The sequence below is a fragment of the Canis lupus genome, chromosome 27, assembly GCF_048164855.1.
Source record: "Canis lupus baileyi chromosome 27, mCanLup2.hap1, whole genome shotgun sequence".
Taxonomy (NCBI): domain Eukaryota; kingdom Metazoa; phylum Chordata; class Mammalia; order Carnivora; family Canidae; genus Canis; species Canis lupus.
Genome location: NC_132864.1, coordinates 14,492,817 through 14,510,096, shown reverse-complemented (window position 1 = coordinate 14,510,096; position 17,280 = coordinate 14,492,817). Strand labels below are relative to the sequence as shown.

General features: G+C 43.1%; 1 protein-coding gene across 2 annotated transcripts in view; it reads left to right on the top strand.

The window, feature by feature from the left end:
* Positions 1–15,150: 15,150 nt before the first annotated feature.
* Positions 15,151–17,280, top strand: part of P2RX7 (purinergic receptor P2X 7) — a 43,502-nt gene continuing 41,372 nt past the window's right edge. Inside the window, exon 1 of one of the 2 annotated variants that reach the window (XM_072802469.1) lies at positions 15,151–15,415. In XM_072802469.1, the coding sequence (XP_072658570.1) occupies positions 15,291–15,415 (125 nt within the window). In that variant the 5' untranslated portion in view covers positions 15,151–15,290. The remainder of the gene's footprint in view (positions 15,416–17,280) is intronic. The other variant, XM_072802468.1, reaches the window with a different exon arrangement.

The following is a 17,280-nucleotide window of genomic DNA, read 5'->3' as shown; positions in this document are numbered from 1 at the left end:
GCCATCCTGTCCCCCAGCCAGGAGGACATCCTCCCCAGCTGTACACAAGTGGCTCTTCAGAGGGCAGTATTTACAGGAACAAGTCAATAACCATTTATGGGACAGCTATCTGACACAGCCTTGTACCAGGCACTCAGCCAAATTACAAATGAAAGATATCATTCATCCACTCATGTGGTTGACAAACATTCGTTGAACACCTACTATGTGCCTTATATTTTGGCCCTTGATTTCACAGTTTACAGTTGAATTTACAGCTTAGATGCCAACCCTGTATAAACCAGGGTTTCTCAGCTCAGCACTATGGACACTTTGGACAAGACAACTCTTTGTCATGGGGCGCTTGTCTAGGTCTTGTGGGATGGGATGTTCAGCAGGATTCCCAGGCCCTTGCACATAATAGGTGCTTAGTAAACACTTGAACGAAAAGAATGGGGAAAGGATTGCGAGAAAGGCCTGGAGAAGCATAGGCTGATACTTCAGGGCTTAATGTTCAGGAGAGACATGTATTATCTTACTTCTTTCATTGTCCATCCATCCAACAATCCATCCACTCATTCACCAAACATTCCCTAGACATCTGGATTGTGTCTGGAACCTAGGAGACTCTAGTTTCAAGAACTTACAGTCGGCCAGGAGACGTGAGATAACTTTAGAACTTCAGAACTCAGAAATAACATCAACACTGGATACAGAGTGGCAAGCCATGGTTTGAGGGCACATATACATGGTGTACTGGTCAAGACAAGGACAACAATTGCTCTATGCCCAGTTTCAATAACCCAATATTCAAATATTTAATTATAGAAGAGATCAACAGATTTTTCTGCCACACCTAACTCCTCCTTCTAACTCAATCTGAAATCAGCAGGCCTTCATAGGCCTAACCATGGTTGATTGGACAAGGATGGGCATTTGCCCAAGCAAGCCAGACCATTGGCCAGTTGTCTTTTCAGAACCTATATCCTCATCTAATTATTATTATTACTAATAGTATTACTATTATTAGTAGTAATATTACTAATAACACATCATTTTTTAACAGATTTTATTAATTTATTTGAGGGAGAGAACACACATGAGTATGTGGGAGGAGAGAAAGAACCCTAGCAGACTCCACTGAGCACAGAGGCCAATGGGTGCAATCCCATGACCCCGAGATCACGACCTGAGCCAAAATTAAGAGTCAGACCTTAACTGACTGAGCCCCCAGGCACCCCAATAACATATCATTATTAATTAATAGCTGCAATTTACTGAACATTATTATGTACCAGGCATGGTGCTGTTAATGAGTACTCTGATTTAATTCCCTTAAAGAAAATCAGTCAATCAGAGACCTTTCATCATGTATGGTAACCCCAAGGACATTTAGGATTTAAGTGATGCACTTTGAGGAAAGAAGTGTAATTATTCAACTTTCACTTAATCAGAGAAACTAAGTGGTAGGTGGTATTGTAAAGGAAGGCGAGGCACTGGGCAGGCAGATGCTAAGTGGGAGACTGTTCCAGGCATAAGGGAAATGGGGGTGGGTATGAAAAAAAAAAAGCAAGAGTGAGAACCAAGGGAAATAGGTTTGACTGGATAAAATGGACAGTGAGACTTTTGATAAAAGCAATGAAATGGGCAGGGAGAAGTACAGAAATCTTCAAATCATGGACTCTACCACTATCCTCTCCCTCTTCTAGCAAGTGAGAACTAGAGTGCTCTCTCTAGCCCTTCTTCCTGGAGCCTCCAGAGACTCTGTGCTCAGCCTCTGGTCTGCCCCTTGGCTGTAGCCCTCATTTCCTGTTTGCTATACCTGTCCTATCTCATATCACCATCTCCATGCTTCTGAGCTCAGTCTGGTGACCTGACCCCAGGTCCTCTCCATTCCTTTTTATTTTTTTTTTAAGATTTTATTTATTTATTAATGAGAGACAGAGAGAGAGAGAGAGAGAGGCAGATACAGGCAGAGGGAGAAGCAGGCTCCATGCAGGGAGCCCAATGTGGGACTCGATCCTGGGACTCCAGAATCACACCCTGGGCCGAAAGCAGGTGCTAAACCGCTGAGCGACCCAGGGATCTCCAATCCTCTCCATTTCATTGGCTTATCCATGAACGTTGATGCTCTTGAGCTGGACTGAGACTACTCTGATGAGTGCTCAACAAAAAGGATCAAAGCAAGTGAACATCTTTGCCATGAGGTACTGTCAGTTTGACAGGGCCAAGACAATGAGCCTGTGTTTTAGTTGTTTGTGAGGAATAAATAGTCATATTATGTCACTGTGGCATAATAAGTAATAAATATTTGGTCTCTGCTCCTGATTCCTGACATGGGACTCCTAAAACCATTGGAATTTCCTGAGTGAGAGGGTGCTAAGGACATCTTTTAATATTTGGTCCTTAACCCTGGTTCTTGACACAGAGCTCCAAAATCCCTTAAAATTTCATTGGTGATAAAAGGGTCTTTTGTCCTAGTCAGGCAACATTTGGTGGGCTCCTGGAGAGCTCCAAAATGGGGAATGGTCACCAGAAAGACCAAGCCATCACTAGGAGCTTAGAACTTTCAGCCCCAGCCCCCATCCTCTGGGGAGAAGAGGAACTAGAGATTAAGTTAATAATTGATCATGCCTGTGTAATGAAGCCTTTGTAGAAATCCCTAAACTATGGAGTTTGGAGAACTTCAAGTTTGGAGAACACCTCTACTTGCTGAGACAGTGGTATACTCCGACTCCATGGAGACAGAAGCTCCTGTATTCAGAACTCTTCCAGCCAGATGTACCTCTTCATCTGGGTGTTCATCTGTATCCTTTCTTAAATCCTCTATAATAAACTAGTAAACATGTTCTCCTGAGTCCTATGAGCCACTATAGCAAATGATCATACCTGAGGAAAGGGTTGTAGGAACCCTCAATTTATAGCCAAGTCATTCATCTGGGGACCCACTACTTGTGATTGCCATCTGAAGTGGGGGCACTCCAGGGGACTGAGCCCTTCACTTGTGGTGTCTACACTAACTCTAGGCAGCTAGTGTCAGAATTGAATTGTAAGACACCCCACTGGTGTCCAGACATAGTCGGAGAACTGGTTAGTGTGGAAACCCCACCCATTCGATGTCAGAAGTGGTGTGAGTACAGAGACAGAGGTTTTTCCTTTTATTCACATAAGGGCTTACTATGCACATGTTCAGACAGAAATATGAAAGATGGTATTTCATGAAAGAATAAAAACAAACCAAGAAGAGAAGTTGTAATTGGGACAGGCCTCTTGGGAGTCCAGAACTAGGGAGTAATTCTCTATTCTGGATCACTCTAGGGACCCATGACACTGATGGGTCTTCATGCCACAGCTCCGCCCTCTACTCCTCTCTGCCTTCCCTCTGTCTCTCTGCTTTTGCTTTTTGTTTCACGCTCTAAATTTCCACCTTCTCAGCACAACCTTATTCTCCTTTCCTCCTCTATTCTCTGTATCTGAATGCCTTGCTGCAATTAAACAAATGGTTTTTATCTCTGCTTTAATGACAGAGATGGTGATTCACTAATACAAGGAAAGTATTTCACCCTTCCAAGGGTGATGATTTCAGCTTTTTAAAAAATATATTTTATTTTTTCAGTAATCTCTACACCCAACGTGGGGCTCAAACTCACAACCCAGAGATCAAGAGTTGCGTGTTCTTCCAACTGATCCAGCCAGGCACCCCTGAATTCAGATTTTGAGTTTAAAAGGAGAAGCTATCAATCAAATGTGGATATCTTTGTAGGTAGACAAAATTTTTTAAATAAGTAAGTAAGCAATAAACTTGGCTCCTCAGAATAGTAAATAGAATTACGGTATGCTCCATCAATTCCACTTCTACCAAAGATTAAAAACAGGGATGTGAACAGAAATTTGTGCAGCCATGTTTGTAGCTGCCTTATTCACAATAGCCAAAAAGATGGAAACAACCCAAATGTCCATTGGTGAACAAAAAGATAAACACAATGTGCTCAATCCACACAATAAAATATTATTCAGCCTTAAAAAGGAAGGAAATCCTGACATGTGCTACAATATGGATGAAACTGGCAGACATTATGCCAAGTGAAATAAGCCAGACACATAATGACAAATATTGTATGACCCCCAATTACATGAGGGTCCTAGGTAGTCAAGTTCAAAAAAGACAGGAAGTGGTTTCCAGGGGCTTGGAGGAGAGAACAAGGAATCAGTGCTTAATGCGGACAGAATTTCAGTTTGAGGTGATGAAAATTTACAAGGGGGATGGTGGTGACAGCCTCACAAGCATGTGAATGCACTTAATGCCACTGAACTGTATACTTAAAAATGGTTAAAATGGTAAAAAATTATGTTTATTTTGCCACGATGTTAAAAAAAGTTTTTGGAAAAAAAAAAAGTTTTTGGATTTTGGAAAATTAGAGATAGTTAACCAACCCATCATTTGCGTGAGAGCATCTCTTATGTTAGTTGGACTAAAAGAGAAGCTGGCAGAACTGTCATGAGGGGAATGAGAAAAGAGAAAGAAACTGAGGCTTTGGGTATACAAAGTAGCAGGTACCTGAGCCACATGCAAGAGCATACTTCATGATCCATCTATTAGCACGGGATGCCAGGGCAAGGACACCAAGGAAAAGAAGGCAGAAGTGGTAGCCTGCCAAGGTGATAAAATACCTCCCAGCACCCAGGAAGGCTGCCTTTGGGCATTTAGATCCTTGCTTGTCTCTGTACTTCAGGGAATGCTGTACACTGTGATCCCACAGAAGTTGTATCTCTGTTTGGGAATTTTAGAAGTGTTGTCTGCCAGCTTCCCAATGAACTTCACAAGGATTCGCCAGCAATGCTTCATAAAACAGAATGCTTCAGGTCTGAGTTAAAGAAAGCCCAGTTAAAATTACTTAAATGAGATACTTAAATGAGATAAAAAAGAAGCCCCAGGCAGGGTGGCTCCAGAAGTAGTTAACCCAGAGGCTCTAATCAAGTTCTTTGCATTGTTTTGCCCTACCATCCTGAGCACTTCACATTAGAAAGACCATTTCTCCTCAGGTCTTTTTCTCAGGAATGACCAAGGAGGTCCCTTTTTCAGAAGATCCCTAAAAAACTTTACCTCATGTTTCAGTGGCCATAATGGGTTTGTTTCCCCATTCCTGAACCAGTCACCTATAGGTAGAATGGGATTAACATGATCCACCTGAGTTGAGGATAGAGTTATCTTTCCTGAGGATTTGAAACCTGAAGAAAATTGGGGACCATATTAACAAAGAAAAAGAGAATAGATTTTGAATGGACACTTGAGTGTCCTGAGATACTGGTAAGTTCTGGGGAATAACTGACACTTGGAAAGAGTTTGGACTTAACTAGTGGGTGAAGAGTATGATTTCTGATACTCTGGGTCAAAGTTGGCTCACCTCCCAGTTTCATTCCAACCTGTGAGAAGGAGAAAGAGAAGAATGGAGGGCATGCTCTTTTCTTTTTTATGTTGTGACCTCAGCACACAGAGTCCCTTCTACTTGCTGCCCCAAGTATAACCTGGGTCCCTGATGAGAGTCCTTAAAGTCCTCCCCAGAGGATGCTGATCCTTTTCCCATTCCCTGGTGTCCTCTCCACCTCTAGTTCCAGATCAGTGATCCTCCAACTTGAGTAAACTCTGAGGCTCCCGGCATCTGACTGAACCACTTTCTGTGCCTTTTCATTGCTGATATCTACTAATCAATCAATCAATCAATCAATCACCCTTATTCTTAGCAGACTTAAGCATCTAGCTTATCCTTCCTCCCCACCCCAGTTCCTACCACCATACTGATGACTTTATTGACTGTGAGATTACCCAAGACCCGGTCAACTTCCTGAGCCCTTGGTTCTTGTCCATCCTCATTCCAATGATCTTTGCCTTCATGCTACTTTGCCCACCACATTCTTTGACCATGTCCTGGACGTCAGTTTCTCCTAGAACTAATCTTCCTCTAAGGTCTTAAATTTCTCTGGCCACAGGCTGTATCCTCTATTCTTTCAGTTATTTCAGGCTTTGTAGTTCTTTGAAGTCCAGGATGTCTTGACCCTTCTACTTTCTCCTTCTTAGGACTCTCCTTCCTTCACTTCCTTCCCTATCCATCAGAGATTCCCTGGTCCTCATTATAGTTCACTTTTAGATTTATTTATTTTAGAGAGAGAGAGAGAAGAGAGCACATGCAAGTGGGGGATGCAGGGGTGGAGAGAGAGGGAGGGAGGGAGAGGATCTCCAGCAGACTCCCCATTGAGCAAGGAGCTCAACTCAGGGCTCAATCCCATGACACTGAGATTGTGACCTGAGCTGAAATCAAGTCAGGTGCTCAATGGACTGAGCCACCCAAGTGCCCTCCTGCTCTCCATTTTAGCCACTTTCTTTCCGGTGTTTGAGTAGTAGATATTGTGGGTGACGGCCCAGCATCTACTCCAACCCGTATGATAAATCCAAGCCAATCAGGGTCATTTCCTCTCTCTTTCTAGGGGAGGATCAGGTGTGTGACTCACTTCTAGCACCAGAAAGTAGAGTGAGGTGAGGAGAAAGGGGTTCCAGAAAAGATTTTCCCATCAAAGACAGAAGAACTGACTATCTTTCTGAGGATGAATCAATAAGGGTGACCACACAGACAGACAGGAAGAACCTGGATCCTTGATGATGCTTTCAAGCCACTAAATCAACTCCTAAATTTTGTCCTCTCTCTGGATAGCCTATATATGAGATAATTTATTTTATATTTAAGCCACTTTGAGTCTGGTATTCTGTTACCTTCAGACAAAAGCACTCCAGTAACACAATTCTCAACCTCCAGCAAAAGTTCAGCCCTGGATCAATGTAAATTTATTTCTATTTTCATATTTTTCATATTTGTCCTGCTAAGACTGATAGGTCCTTGGTCCTGTAGAAACCTGAGACCTCTCTACCATCCACCATTAGAAGGAAATCCCCAGTTTTCCCTACCCATCCCCAGCCTCTGTGTTTAGGGTCACAGAAGACCCAGTTATTATATGAAGTGGCCAGCTGTCTTGACTAGGAAATAGATTTTTAAAGTTCCCAAGAAGGATGTGTATATTGGGCTTAGATGGAATGGAGGGAAGAGGAGATCCTGGGATTAAAAGAAATCGAGCATTTATGAAAAATATAGCACGAGTTTACCCAGAACAAATTGAGTGAACAACCAGTCATTCCTTGTGCCTGTATTGAGTTGGGAAACAAAGAAAAGCTTTCTGCCCTATGTTGTGGGGCTAGCAAGGGAGGTGACTTAGGGGGAAGGAGGTGACTTAGGGGGAAGGAGAAGCAGAGATGTAGCTTCACTCACACTGATTCAAGAACAAATGTAAAAAACCAAAATAGACATAGTAGATACCAATGATTACAAATTCTAAAACTATTTGAACCACTTGGCAAGACCTGATGGGTCCTTGAAATGTGGAGGTGAGAGGTGGATCCTATAGGTGGGAAGGCCCCAGGCCCTTATTATAATCTCAGTCACATAGGCATTGCAACAACCAATTCATGGTTTTTAATTCTCAGTGGCACCCTGGAATTCCTGTTTTCCTTGTTGGCTCTCTTCTGTTCACCATAGCAACTGTTTTGAATCTTCTTCACTCTCATTGAACCTCCCACTCTTCAGCCTTGACTTTCTCTCTCCTCAGGCACATCTGCCTCTTATTTCACACAGAAAATGGATACCTTCTGATTGGGCCAGCCCTCACCCTCCTCACTTACCTGCAACTATACTCCCTTTTCCTCTATCTCACAAATTTAGTCAGCGGTGCTGGCCAATAGAACTTGCTACAATGGTGTAAATGTTCTGTATCTTCACTGCCACATGTGGCTATTGAACACTTGAAATACGGTGAGTAAGAATGAAGAACTGAATTTTAAATTTCATTTAATTATAATTAATTCAAATTTAAATGGCCACACGTAGTTATTGCCCACCCCATTAGGCAGCACTGGCTTAGTGTAACTCGAAGAAAAACTGTTTTGAATACTAGAGCACTGGAATCTCTCTTAACTCTGTGACATCCCTAAGCAGTAGACTCTTGACCAAATTATTATAAGAATTCTGAGTTAGATGATGAGACGTAAGGAAGAGAGGGTCAGAAAGGCATGTTCACAAGAAATTGCCATGGAGAAATACAGAGGAAAAAAATCACTTGACATGCTTTATTTTAGTAGCTCCAGTTACCAAGTGAGAAACCACAGTGAGTTCCCAGCTCAAACACTGTACTCCTGAAGGAGATTAAGAGGCTCCTATAGTATCTTTACTGCAAATCCACACTGGTACTGACACCAACATAGAGTTTGGTAGGGGGAAGAACCAAACACCAGCCAGGTGAGAGTGTGGTGTCAGCTGAGTTATTTCAAAGGGCATCCAGGGGCACCTGGGTGGCTCAGTCAGTTGAGCGACTGACTTAATTTGGAAGCGACAGACTTGATTTTGTCTCACATCATGATATCAGGGTCATGAGATTGAGCCCAGCAGCCTGGCTCCTCACTCAGCAGGCAGTCTTCTTGAGATTCTCCTCCTCTGCCCCTCTCCCACTTTCTGTCTCTTCTCTGTCTCCCTAAAAATAAATACATCTTTAAAAAAGGAAAAAAGAAGGGGGGAGGCATCTGGTTATCTTTGTTTGGATTCTCTACCCAAATGCAAAATGTGCACAACACAAACACGAACAGAACGGTGACTGGCATGTCTCTTTGTGAAGCTGATTTTGCTCAATTTTGATCATTCTACCACATTTCAAACAGTTACGTATCTGTTAAAATATAAAAAGTTAGAATACCATAACCTCCTGCCTCCACACACTTCTAAATGGTTAGCCAATTGCTCTGAGGTCCTATTTCGAGTAATTTTTCCTCCTTGATTTTAAATGCTTCTGTCATTCGCTAAGTACTCACCTTTGTGTTCAATTCTTGATTCTGTCCTATTCCATTAACTTATCTGTCAATTTTCTTTTCTCCTGTGGCTGCTGGCTTATTTGGAAACCGCTCTTTTTTCTGATTTTTTTTTTTATTGGAGTTCAATTTGCCAACATATAGTAAACACCCAGTGTTCATCCCATCAAGTGCCCCCCTCAATGCCCGTCACCCAGTCACCCCCACCCCCCGCCCACCTCCCTTTCCACCACCCCTTGTTCGTTTCCCAGAGTTAGGAGTCTCTCATGTTCTGTCTCCCTCTCTGATATTTCCTACTCATTTTCCTTTCCTTTCCCCTTTATTCCCTTTCACTATTTTTTATATTCCCTAAATGAATGAGACCATATAATGTTTGTCCTTCTCTGATTGACTTAATTCACTCAGCATAATACCCTCCAGTTTCAGCCACATCAAAGCAAATGGTGGGTATTTGTTGTTTCTAATGGCTGAGGAATATTCCATTGTATACATAAACCACATCTTCTTTATCCAGTCATCTTTCAAGGGACAGTTTGGTTATTGTGGACATTGCTGCTATAAACATCGGGGTGCAGGTGTCCCGGCGTTTCACTGCATCTGTATCTTTGGGGTAAATCCCCAGCAGTGCAACTGCTGGGACATAGGGCAGATCTATTTTTAACTCTTTGAGGAGTTTTCCAGAGTGGCTGCACCAGTTCACATTCCCACCAACAGTGTAAGAGGGTTCCCCTTTCTCCACTTCCTCTCCAACATTTGTGGTTTCCTGCCTTGTTAATTTTCCCCATTCTCATTGGTGTGAGGTGGTATCTCATTGTGGTTTTGATTTGTATTTCCCTGATGGCAAGTGATGCGGAGCATTTCCTCATGTGCTTGTTGGCCATGTCTATGTCTTCCTCTGTGAGATTTCTGTTCATGTCTTTTGCCCATTTCATGATTGGATTGTTTCTTTGGTGTTGAGTTTAATAAGTTCTTTATAGATCTTGGATACTAGCCCTTTATCTGATAGGTCATTTGTAAATATCTTCTCCCATTCTGTAGGTTGTCTTTTAGTTTTGTTGACTGTATCCTTTGCTGTGCAAAAGCTTCTTATCTTGATGAAGTCCCAATAGTTCATTTTTGCTTTTGTTTCTCTTGCCTTCGTGGATGTATCTTGCAAGAAGTTACTGTGGCCAAGTTCAAAAAGGGTGTTGCCTGTGTTCTCCTCTAGGATTTTGATGGAATCTTGTCTCACATTTAGATCTTTCATCCATTTTGAGTTTATCTTTGTGTATGGTGTAAGAGAATGGTCCAGTTTCATTCTTCTGCATGTGGATGTCCAATTGGGAACCGCTCTTCTGTTGGCTTCTGGGTACACGCTCCCTCCTCATTTTTCTCTCCTTCTCTGATGCCTCTTGGTGTTGGATCCTTCAGAGATCCTCCTTCAGCCCCCTTACATGTCACTGTACCCTCTCCCTGGGCAGATCCCCTGCCTCCACTCCTGCCCCCCTTCTATCCGCTTTCCACGGTGCACTTTAGTGATTTTACTAAAGTGTAAAGGAAGTCATACCACAACTCTGCTTACAGATGCACCTATTGCTTTCAGCATAAATGCCTGACTCCGTAACAGCAGCCACAGGAGGTTGAAATAGACTGAGTTTCCCCAAAGTGGACTCTAAGGCAAGAATTCAGGTGCAAGTACTTCATTAGGGGAGGTGAGGCCAGTAAGGTGGGGAAGTGGGACAGGGAGAGAAGGCAGCCAATACAGGAAGCATTGAAGAACAGGTCACTGCTGTAGGCATCTGGGTCTCAATCCCACTACGGACCTCTGAGAAACTGCCTAGACTGCCTCAGTGTTGTCCCATGAGAGCAGAGTATCTAACCTGAGTCTTCCAGCCTAGGAGCCTCTGTCCTTTGAGAGTCACATTTCTTTCTTTCTCTTCCTCCTTACTTCCCTCTCCCTCCCTTCCCTCCTTTCTTCTCCCCCCTCCTACACCTTAAATCCCCCCCCCCCCTGCTATATCCCAATAGGCCCCTGATGTCCTGTTTCTTCTTTGATCCCGCCCATAGCTTTAGGTAATTGGACCAGAGATAGATAGCCAAACCAATCAGATTTACTCTTCTGGGACTCTGGAATTAAGCTGTGGGTCTGGGGCCTCACTTGAACTGTGGCCACTTAATGTGGATGCTATGATAGCCTTGTTTGGTGACATGCCCCCAGAGGGACAGAGAAGTCCCATGTTTATGGAGATGCACAGTGGGTGCAGAGAGAGACAGACAAGGAAGGACCACACAGCTTCAGACAAACCCAAACTGCAACCTCAGCGTGGGACATTTTAATTTCCCTATTAATAAGTTCTCACCATGTTTCCTGCATTTGAGCTCTGTAAGACAACAGTGTTTCCTCAAAAAACTACCTTTTCTGCTGAAGGTCACTTGATTTTCTGGCCTGTAACCAGAAACATACACACCCTTGACTAAGAGAAATTCACCCAAGCCCTCAAGCCCCATTCAATTAATGATTTGACTTCCTACTTCACAAAGAAACAGAGACCTGAATCATTCTTGACATTCCACTTTGAACATCTTTGAATGGCTCAAATGTTTCCATCTTAACCACCCCCTTTCCCAATCTTCCCTTGACACTACACCTCCCATTAAAAACCACCCTTCCTTGAGGCAGCCCGGGTGGCTCAGCGGTTTAGCACCACCTTTGGTCCAGGGCCTGACCCTGGAGACTCGGGAGTCCCACGTCGGGCTCCCTGCATGGAGCTTGTTTCTCCCTCTGCCTGTGTCCCTGCCTCTCTCTCTGTGTCTCTCATGAATAAGTAAATAAAATCTTTAAAATAAAATAAAATAAAAACCACCCTTCCCCTCAAGCTGAGTGTAAAGGAAAAGTAGTCCACGTCCGTGTGTCCACTCTCCCCTTAATCAGTCCCTATATGCACTATTATTTTGTGGAGAAGTGTGCCATTCTGAAGATGTGATTTTAAGTGTCTATGGGAATTTTAGGTCTGAAGGCTCATAGACTGTACAAGTGTGGCACTTCAGAAGGCCGATTTGGTCTGGAAATAGAAACTTTTAAAATCTATCAGTGATTTTCAAAAAGTGATGGATGGGTATGGTAGAAAAACTTCATAGAAAAGTGATAAATAAGTCATTTGACAAACACTGACAAATGCCTCAGTTCCCTCCCCAGAGATCATCTTGTATATCCTTCCAGACGCAGCAAGCTTCACAGATTTAGGAAGATAACTCGTGCAGTTACATAAGGATCTAGAACGGATCTGAACTTGATTTAATGCTCTGCTGTTGCCATCTTGAAATTCTTAATCTTGAGTAAGGGACCCCACATTTTCATTTTGCACTGGGCCCCTAAATTATGTAGTAATTTCTATTTCCTACTTCCAGTCCTATTTCCAGCTGTATTCCATGCATAGTTAAAATATAATATATACATGTATTCCTCTTTCTATCCCCTTTTCTTTAGTATTTGGTGATTCTTAAAAGAATGTGTGTGGATGAAATTTCCCAGGAAGAAGACAGAGAAGTCATTAGTGCTATTTACCAAATATGTCTGCTTCTTCTGTTTCTGGATACTGGGGCAAGGGGGATGGGGATATTTGGTGAGATTGCATTTCCTGGTTCCTTGGTGGTTAGATGGGGCCAAGTGACGAGTTTTGACCAATGAGTTAGGGGTAAAAGGGAGTGCATCATTTCTAGGTCAGAGTTTTTTGTTTTTTGATATTTATCTATTTTAAAGAGAGTGTGAGTATGCACCTTAGTGGGAGGACAGGGGAGGGACAGAGGGAGAGGGAGAGGGATAGAATCTCTTTTTTTTTTTTTTTTTTTGAGGGATAGAATCTCTAGCGGACTCCTGAGTGAGCACAGAGCCCCACCTGGGGCTCTATCCCAGGACCCTGAGATCATGACCTGAGCTGAAATGAAGAGTCCGACGCTTAACCAACTGAGCCACCCAGGTGCCTCAAGTTCAGAACATTTAAATACCACTGTAAAAGCTGCCAGATTTCTCATTCAAGAGTTCAAGATAGTAACTGTTCCATGAGTTTTGCTTTCCGAGTGACTACGATGAACAGAGCTTCCTGGGTGATCCATGGTGAATATTTATTGTGGATGAGAAATAAAATGACATTGTTTTAAGCCATGGAATTTGGAGGGCTGTTTGTTATTGCAACATAACCTGTTCTATCATGACTGATAGAAATATAAAAAATACTGAAACAGAATTTGCTAGAACTGATACATAAAAGGAGAAGAGTCACGGAGGTAAAGATGATAATCTAGGGGTGCCTGGGTGTCTCAGTGGGTGAAGCATCTGCCTTTGGTGCAGGTCATAATTCCATGATCCCCACATTGGGATCCCTGCTCAGCGGGGAGCCTGTTTCTCCCTCTGCCCTTCCCCCGACTTGTGCTCACTCTGTCTTGTATGCTGTCTCCTTCTCTTAAATAAAATCTTAAAAAAAAAAAAAAAAAGAAACTAGAAGAAGGGACCCAGGGGAGTCATGGAAATCAAGGGAAGAAATTGCTCAAGAAGTAGAAAGTGAGGGGTGCCTGGATGGCTCAGTCAGTTAAGCATCTGCCTTTGGCTCAGGTCATGATTGAGTCCTGCATCCAACTCTCTGCTCAGCAGACAGCCTGCTTCTTGCTCTGCCTACCGCTCTGCCTGCTTGTGCGAGCTCTCTCTCTCTCTGTCAAATAAATAAAATCTTTTAAAAAGGGGTGCGGGGTAGAGAACAGTACATGATGTTTGTCCAAAAAGTCAAATAGGATAAGGAATAAAATATATCACTAAATATGGCAACTAAGAACTCATTGGTAAGCTTATTAAGAACAGTATTCATGAAGTGGGGGTAGGAGAGATAGTACACAGAAGGTGGAGGAAGTAGAGGGGAGAGCATGTGGGATCAGCGTAGGAGTTCAGCAGTAAGACCAGGAGACCTGCCATGTGCACTTGTGAGAAAGACCAAGAAACTTTGCATTCAATCTCACCTTCCTCCTGCTCTCCAGCCTCCTAAACTGAGAGCCAGGAGGTAAGGTAGCTCCTGGTGTAGCTCACATGAGTGAAAAAGTAAAATTTAGTTCAGACTGGAAAAGTAAAAATTAGTGTGGCCACTTAACAGGTTGTAAGAGCAGAAATAGATAAAGTCAGCTGCAAAAATAATAGGAAACAATATTTTATTAGATAAAGTGATAATGCCACCTCTCCTCATCTTTTTTGAGTGATTGCCACTTTCTTACTAGAAATGTCATCCTCTAAAATCATAGACTATCAGAACATTTGCTATTGGAAATTGCATCAGTAAGAAAGAAATAGTCCACTTTTGCCTGGAGGATCTAAGTCACCTGGCCACAGAGAAACAGCCTCAATTTGTACCTTTGGTGCAGAGCTTCAGATAAATGGTTTCTAGATACAACATTCAACGCCTGCCTTAGCTTTATTCCTTCCAGGGAATCAGGGCCCTGGGTCCAATCTGCAATCCAGATCTGGAGTTGACCGTTTTATACAAATCTGCTTTGTTTTGAGCCTGTCAAAAAATGCTTTCACTTAAATTTAATCTAGACTCCACCATAGTCCATAATCCTATGGTAACTCTGTCCCTTTGATGATGATCCTTTGATGATGACTCCTCTGGCATGAGCTCTGTCTCACTGAATGAGGCAATAAACCAAATTTCGTTGAATGGCAAGTTTGTTTCTGCTGGTTTTAGGCTGATTGGCCTAGGTCATGAGTGGAATTCTGGGGGCAGAGCAGAGATTGGATCTTAAGGGTCATGCAGGAAATCTCCAGGATATAAATAAAGTCTTCCTCCCCTCCCAGCCCCAGCTGGGATTCCCCCCACCATCTACAGACCAGAGTGCTGTGGAGGAAGTGTGCAGAGGGAGAAGAGGGAGACCCCGTTCACCCAGTGTTCATAGACATCTGGGGCTGAACAAAGGGTTGTGGAAATGAATCAGTCAGCCTTTGAGTGGGCCTTGAGGCAACAGAAAGATCTAGGCTCTTTATTAAGGCACAATGGAAGCACTGGGTCTCCTGACATTTGAAGGGCTGCCCCTTTCCCCCAACTGAAAGGAGTCCAAAAAAGTGAAAGAAGAAGGGGATAAAGCAGAATTCTAAAAATGCCCTTCCTTTGAACACCATCTTTGTGCGGGCATCTGGGGGAGGCCGGCTGGAGCAGGGTCATCTGCCAGCCAAGCCTGTAGGACTTCCCTTCTCTTGTTTATCCCCTGCCACATCTGGGGCAGTTGCCAGGACCCGCCCCCACTCAGCTGTCATTGGATGAACTCAAACCTAAAGGCTCCTGCTAAGAATCTGAATGTTTCATTTTCCTTTTACTGGTAGGCCTGCTGTGGCTTGGTCTGGAAGGATTGAACCCTCCTCGTTCAGACCCTAGTGGAGAGTGAGCCTCTCACCATGTCTGCCTGCTGCAGCTGTAACGATATTTTCCAGTATGAGACAAACAAAATCATCCGGATCCAGAGCATGAATTATGGCACCATTAAGTGGATCTTCCATGTGATCATCTTTTCTTACATCAGGTAAGCAGGGTGTGGGGATTACCCGAAATGTCTGCAGTGTTCGATAGTACAAAAATCCCCAAGGTGCAGCTTCTGGTGCACATCTTGAATTCTATGTGGTTTTAATTCTGAAACTTTTCTAATAGCAAGCTGTGGCTGGAGGTGGGGGGAAGGGTTGAAGTCGGGGTACAGCGGCAGGCGGCAGGAAATAGTGCCAGTCTGCTGCAAAAAGAAGCCATAAGAGGCAATGGCTCTTTGCGTTCTACTCCAGGCCTGCCAGGGTGAGCTGGGCAGGGCATGCCTGGGCAAAGTAGCAAACAGGGCAACACCTTGGGTTCTGAGGGAGGAGGCAAGGATTCAGGGCACATCTAGTGATAATGCTGGCATCTGTCTGAATCACCACCACTTAGGGGAGGAATAGGACTAGACTTGTCAATGTAACTTTAAGTCCTCTCTAGTGTTAGAAAGGCCCCTCCCTTGCTTTTTTGGTTTTGTTTCTTAATAGTTTACTGAGATATAGTTCATACACTATATAACTCACTCATTTAAAGTGTACAATTTAGGGACATCTGGGTGGCTAGGTCGGTTAAGCATCTGACTCTTGACTTTGGTTCAGGTCATGATTAAGCCCCACATCAGGCTCTGCACTCAGCATGGAGTCTGCTTGAGATTCTCTCCCTCTCCCTTTGCTCCTCCCCCTGCTCACATACTCGCTTGCTCTCTCTCTCAAATAAATAAATAAATCTTTAAAAAATAAATAAAAATAAAATATACAGTTTAGTGAGTTTTATCACATTCAGTGTTGTGTAACCATCACCACAATCAATTTTAGAACATTTTCATCACCTCAAAAAAGAAACTCCACAGCCCTGAGCCATCACTCCCAATCCTTCTGCTCCCCTGTAGCTCTGGTGATCCACTGATCTACTCTTTATCTGTAGAATTCGCCTATTCTGGATATGTCATAGAAATGGAATCATGCACTATGTAGTCCTTTGTGTCTGGCTTCTTCCACTCGGCATCATGTTACCAAAGTGCATTCATGTTGGCACATGTATTTCTACTTCATTCCTCTTTATGGCCAAGTAATATTCCATTGTCTGGATAGACCTTTTTTTTTTTTTTGGTGGACATTTCGGGTTGTTTCCAGTTTGGGGCTATTATGGATAATGCTGCTATGAATACTGGTGTATCTGTGTTTGCATGAACACGTTTTCAGTTTTCTTGGGTCTGACCTACAAGTGAAACTAAAAGATCATCTGTAACTTTATTTTCAACATTTTGAGAAAGGAGTCACCTGTTTTTGGAGTTGGCTACACCATTCCATATTCCCACCAGCAATGTATGTTCCAGTTTCTCCACATCCTTAACCAAACACTTGCTCTTATCTGGTTTTTGGACGTTGGGAATCCTAGTAAGCTGTGAGTGGTTCTCATTGTGGTTTTAATTCACAGTTCCGTAATGGCTAATGCCCCACAACTCTTTGTGATGCTGATGATGCAAACTTGCATCTCTAAAGGCAGAGAGTATAGTTTATTCACTAAGGGTTAGAGCAACCTATTCCATAATCCTGGCTAAATTTCCCTGGCCAGGTCACTTAACCTGAGCCTCCCTTTCTGCATCTGTTCATAGAGTCCATAATTAAACAAAAAAAGGCGTGACAAATGCTTCTCAATGTCTGGCATAGCGCCAGAGCTCCACCAACAGCAGTTATTTTTAAAAACAATCTTTTTTTTTAAAAGATTTTATTTTATTTATTTTTTTAAAAGATTTTATTTATGTATTCATAAGAGATACAGAGAGAGGAGGGCAGAGACACAGGCCAAGAGAGAAATAGGCTCCCTGCAAGGAGCCCAATGTGGGACTCGATCCAGAATCCCGGGATC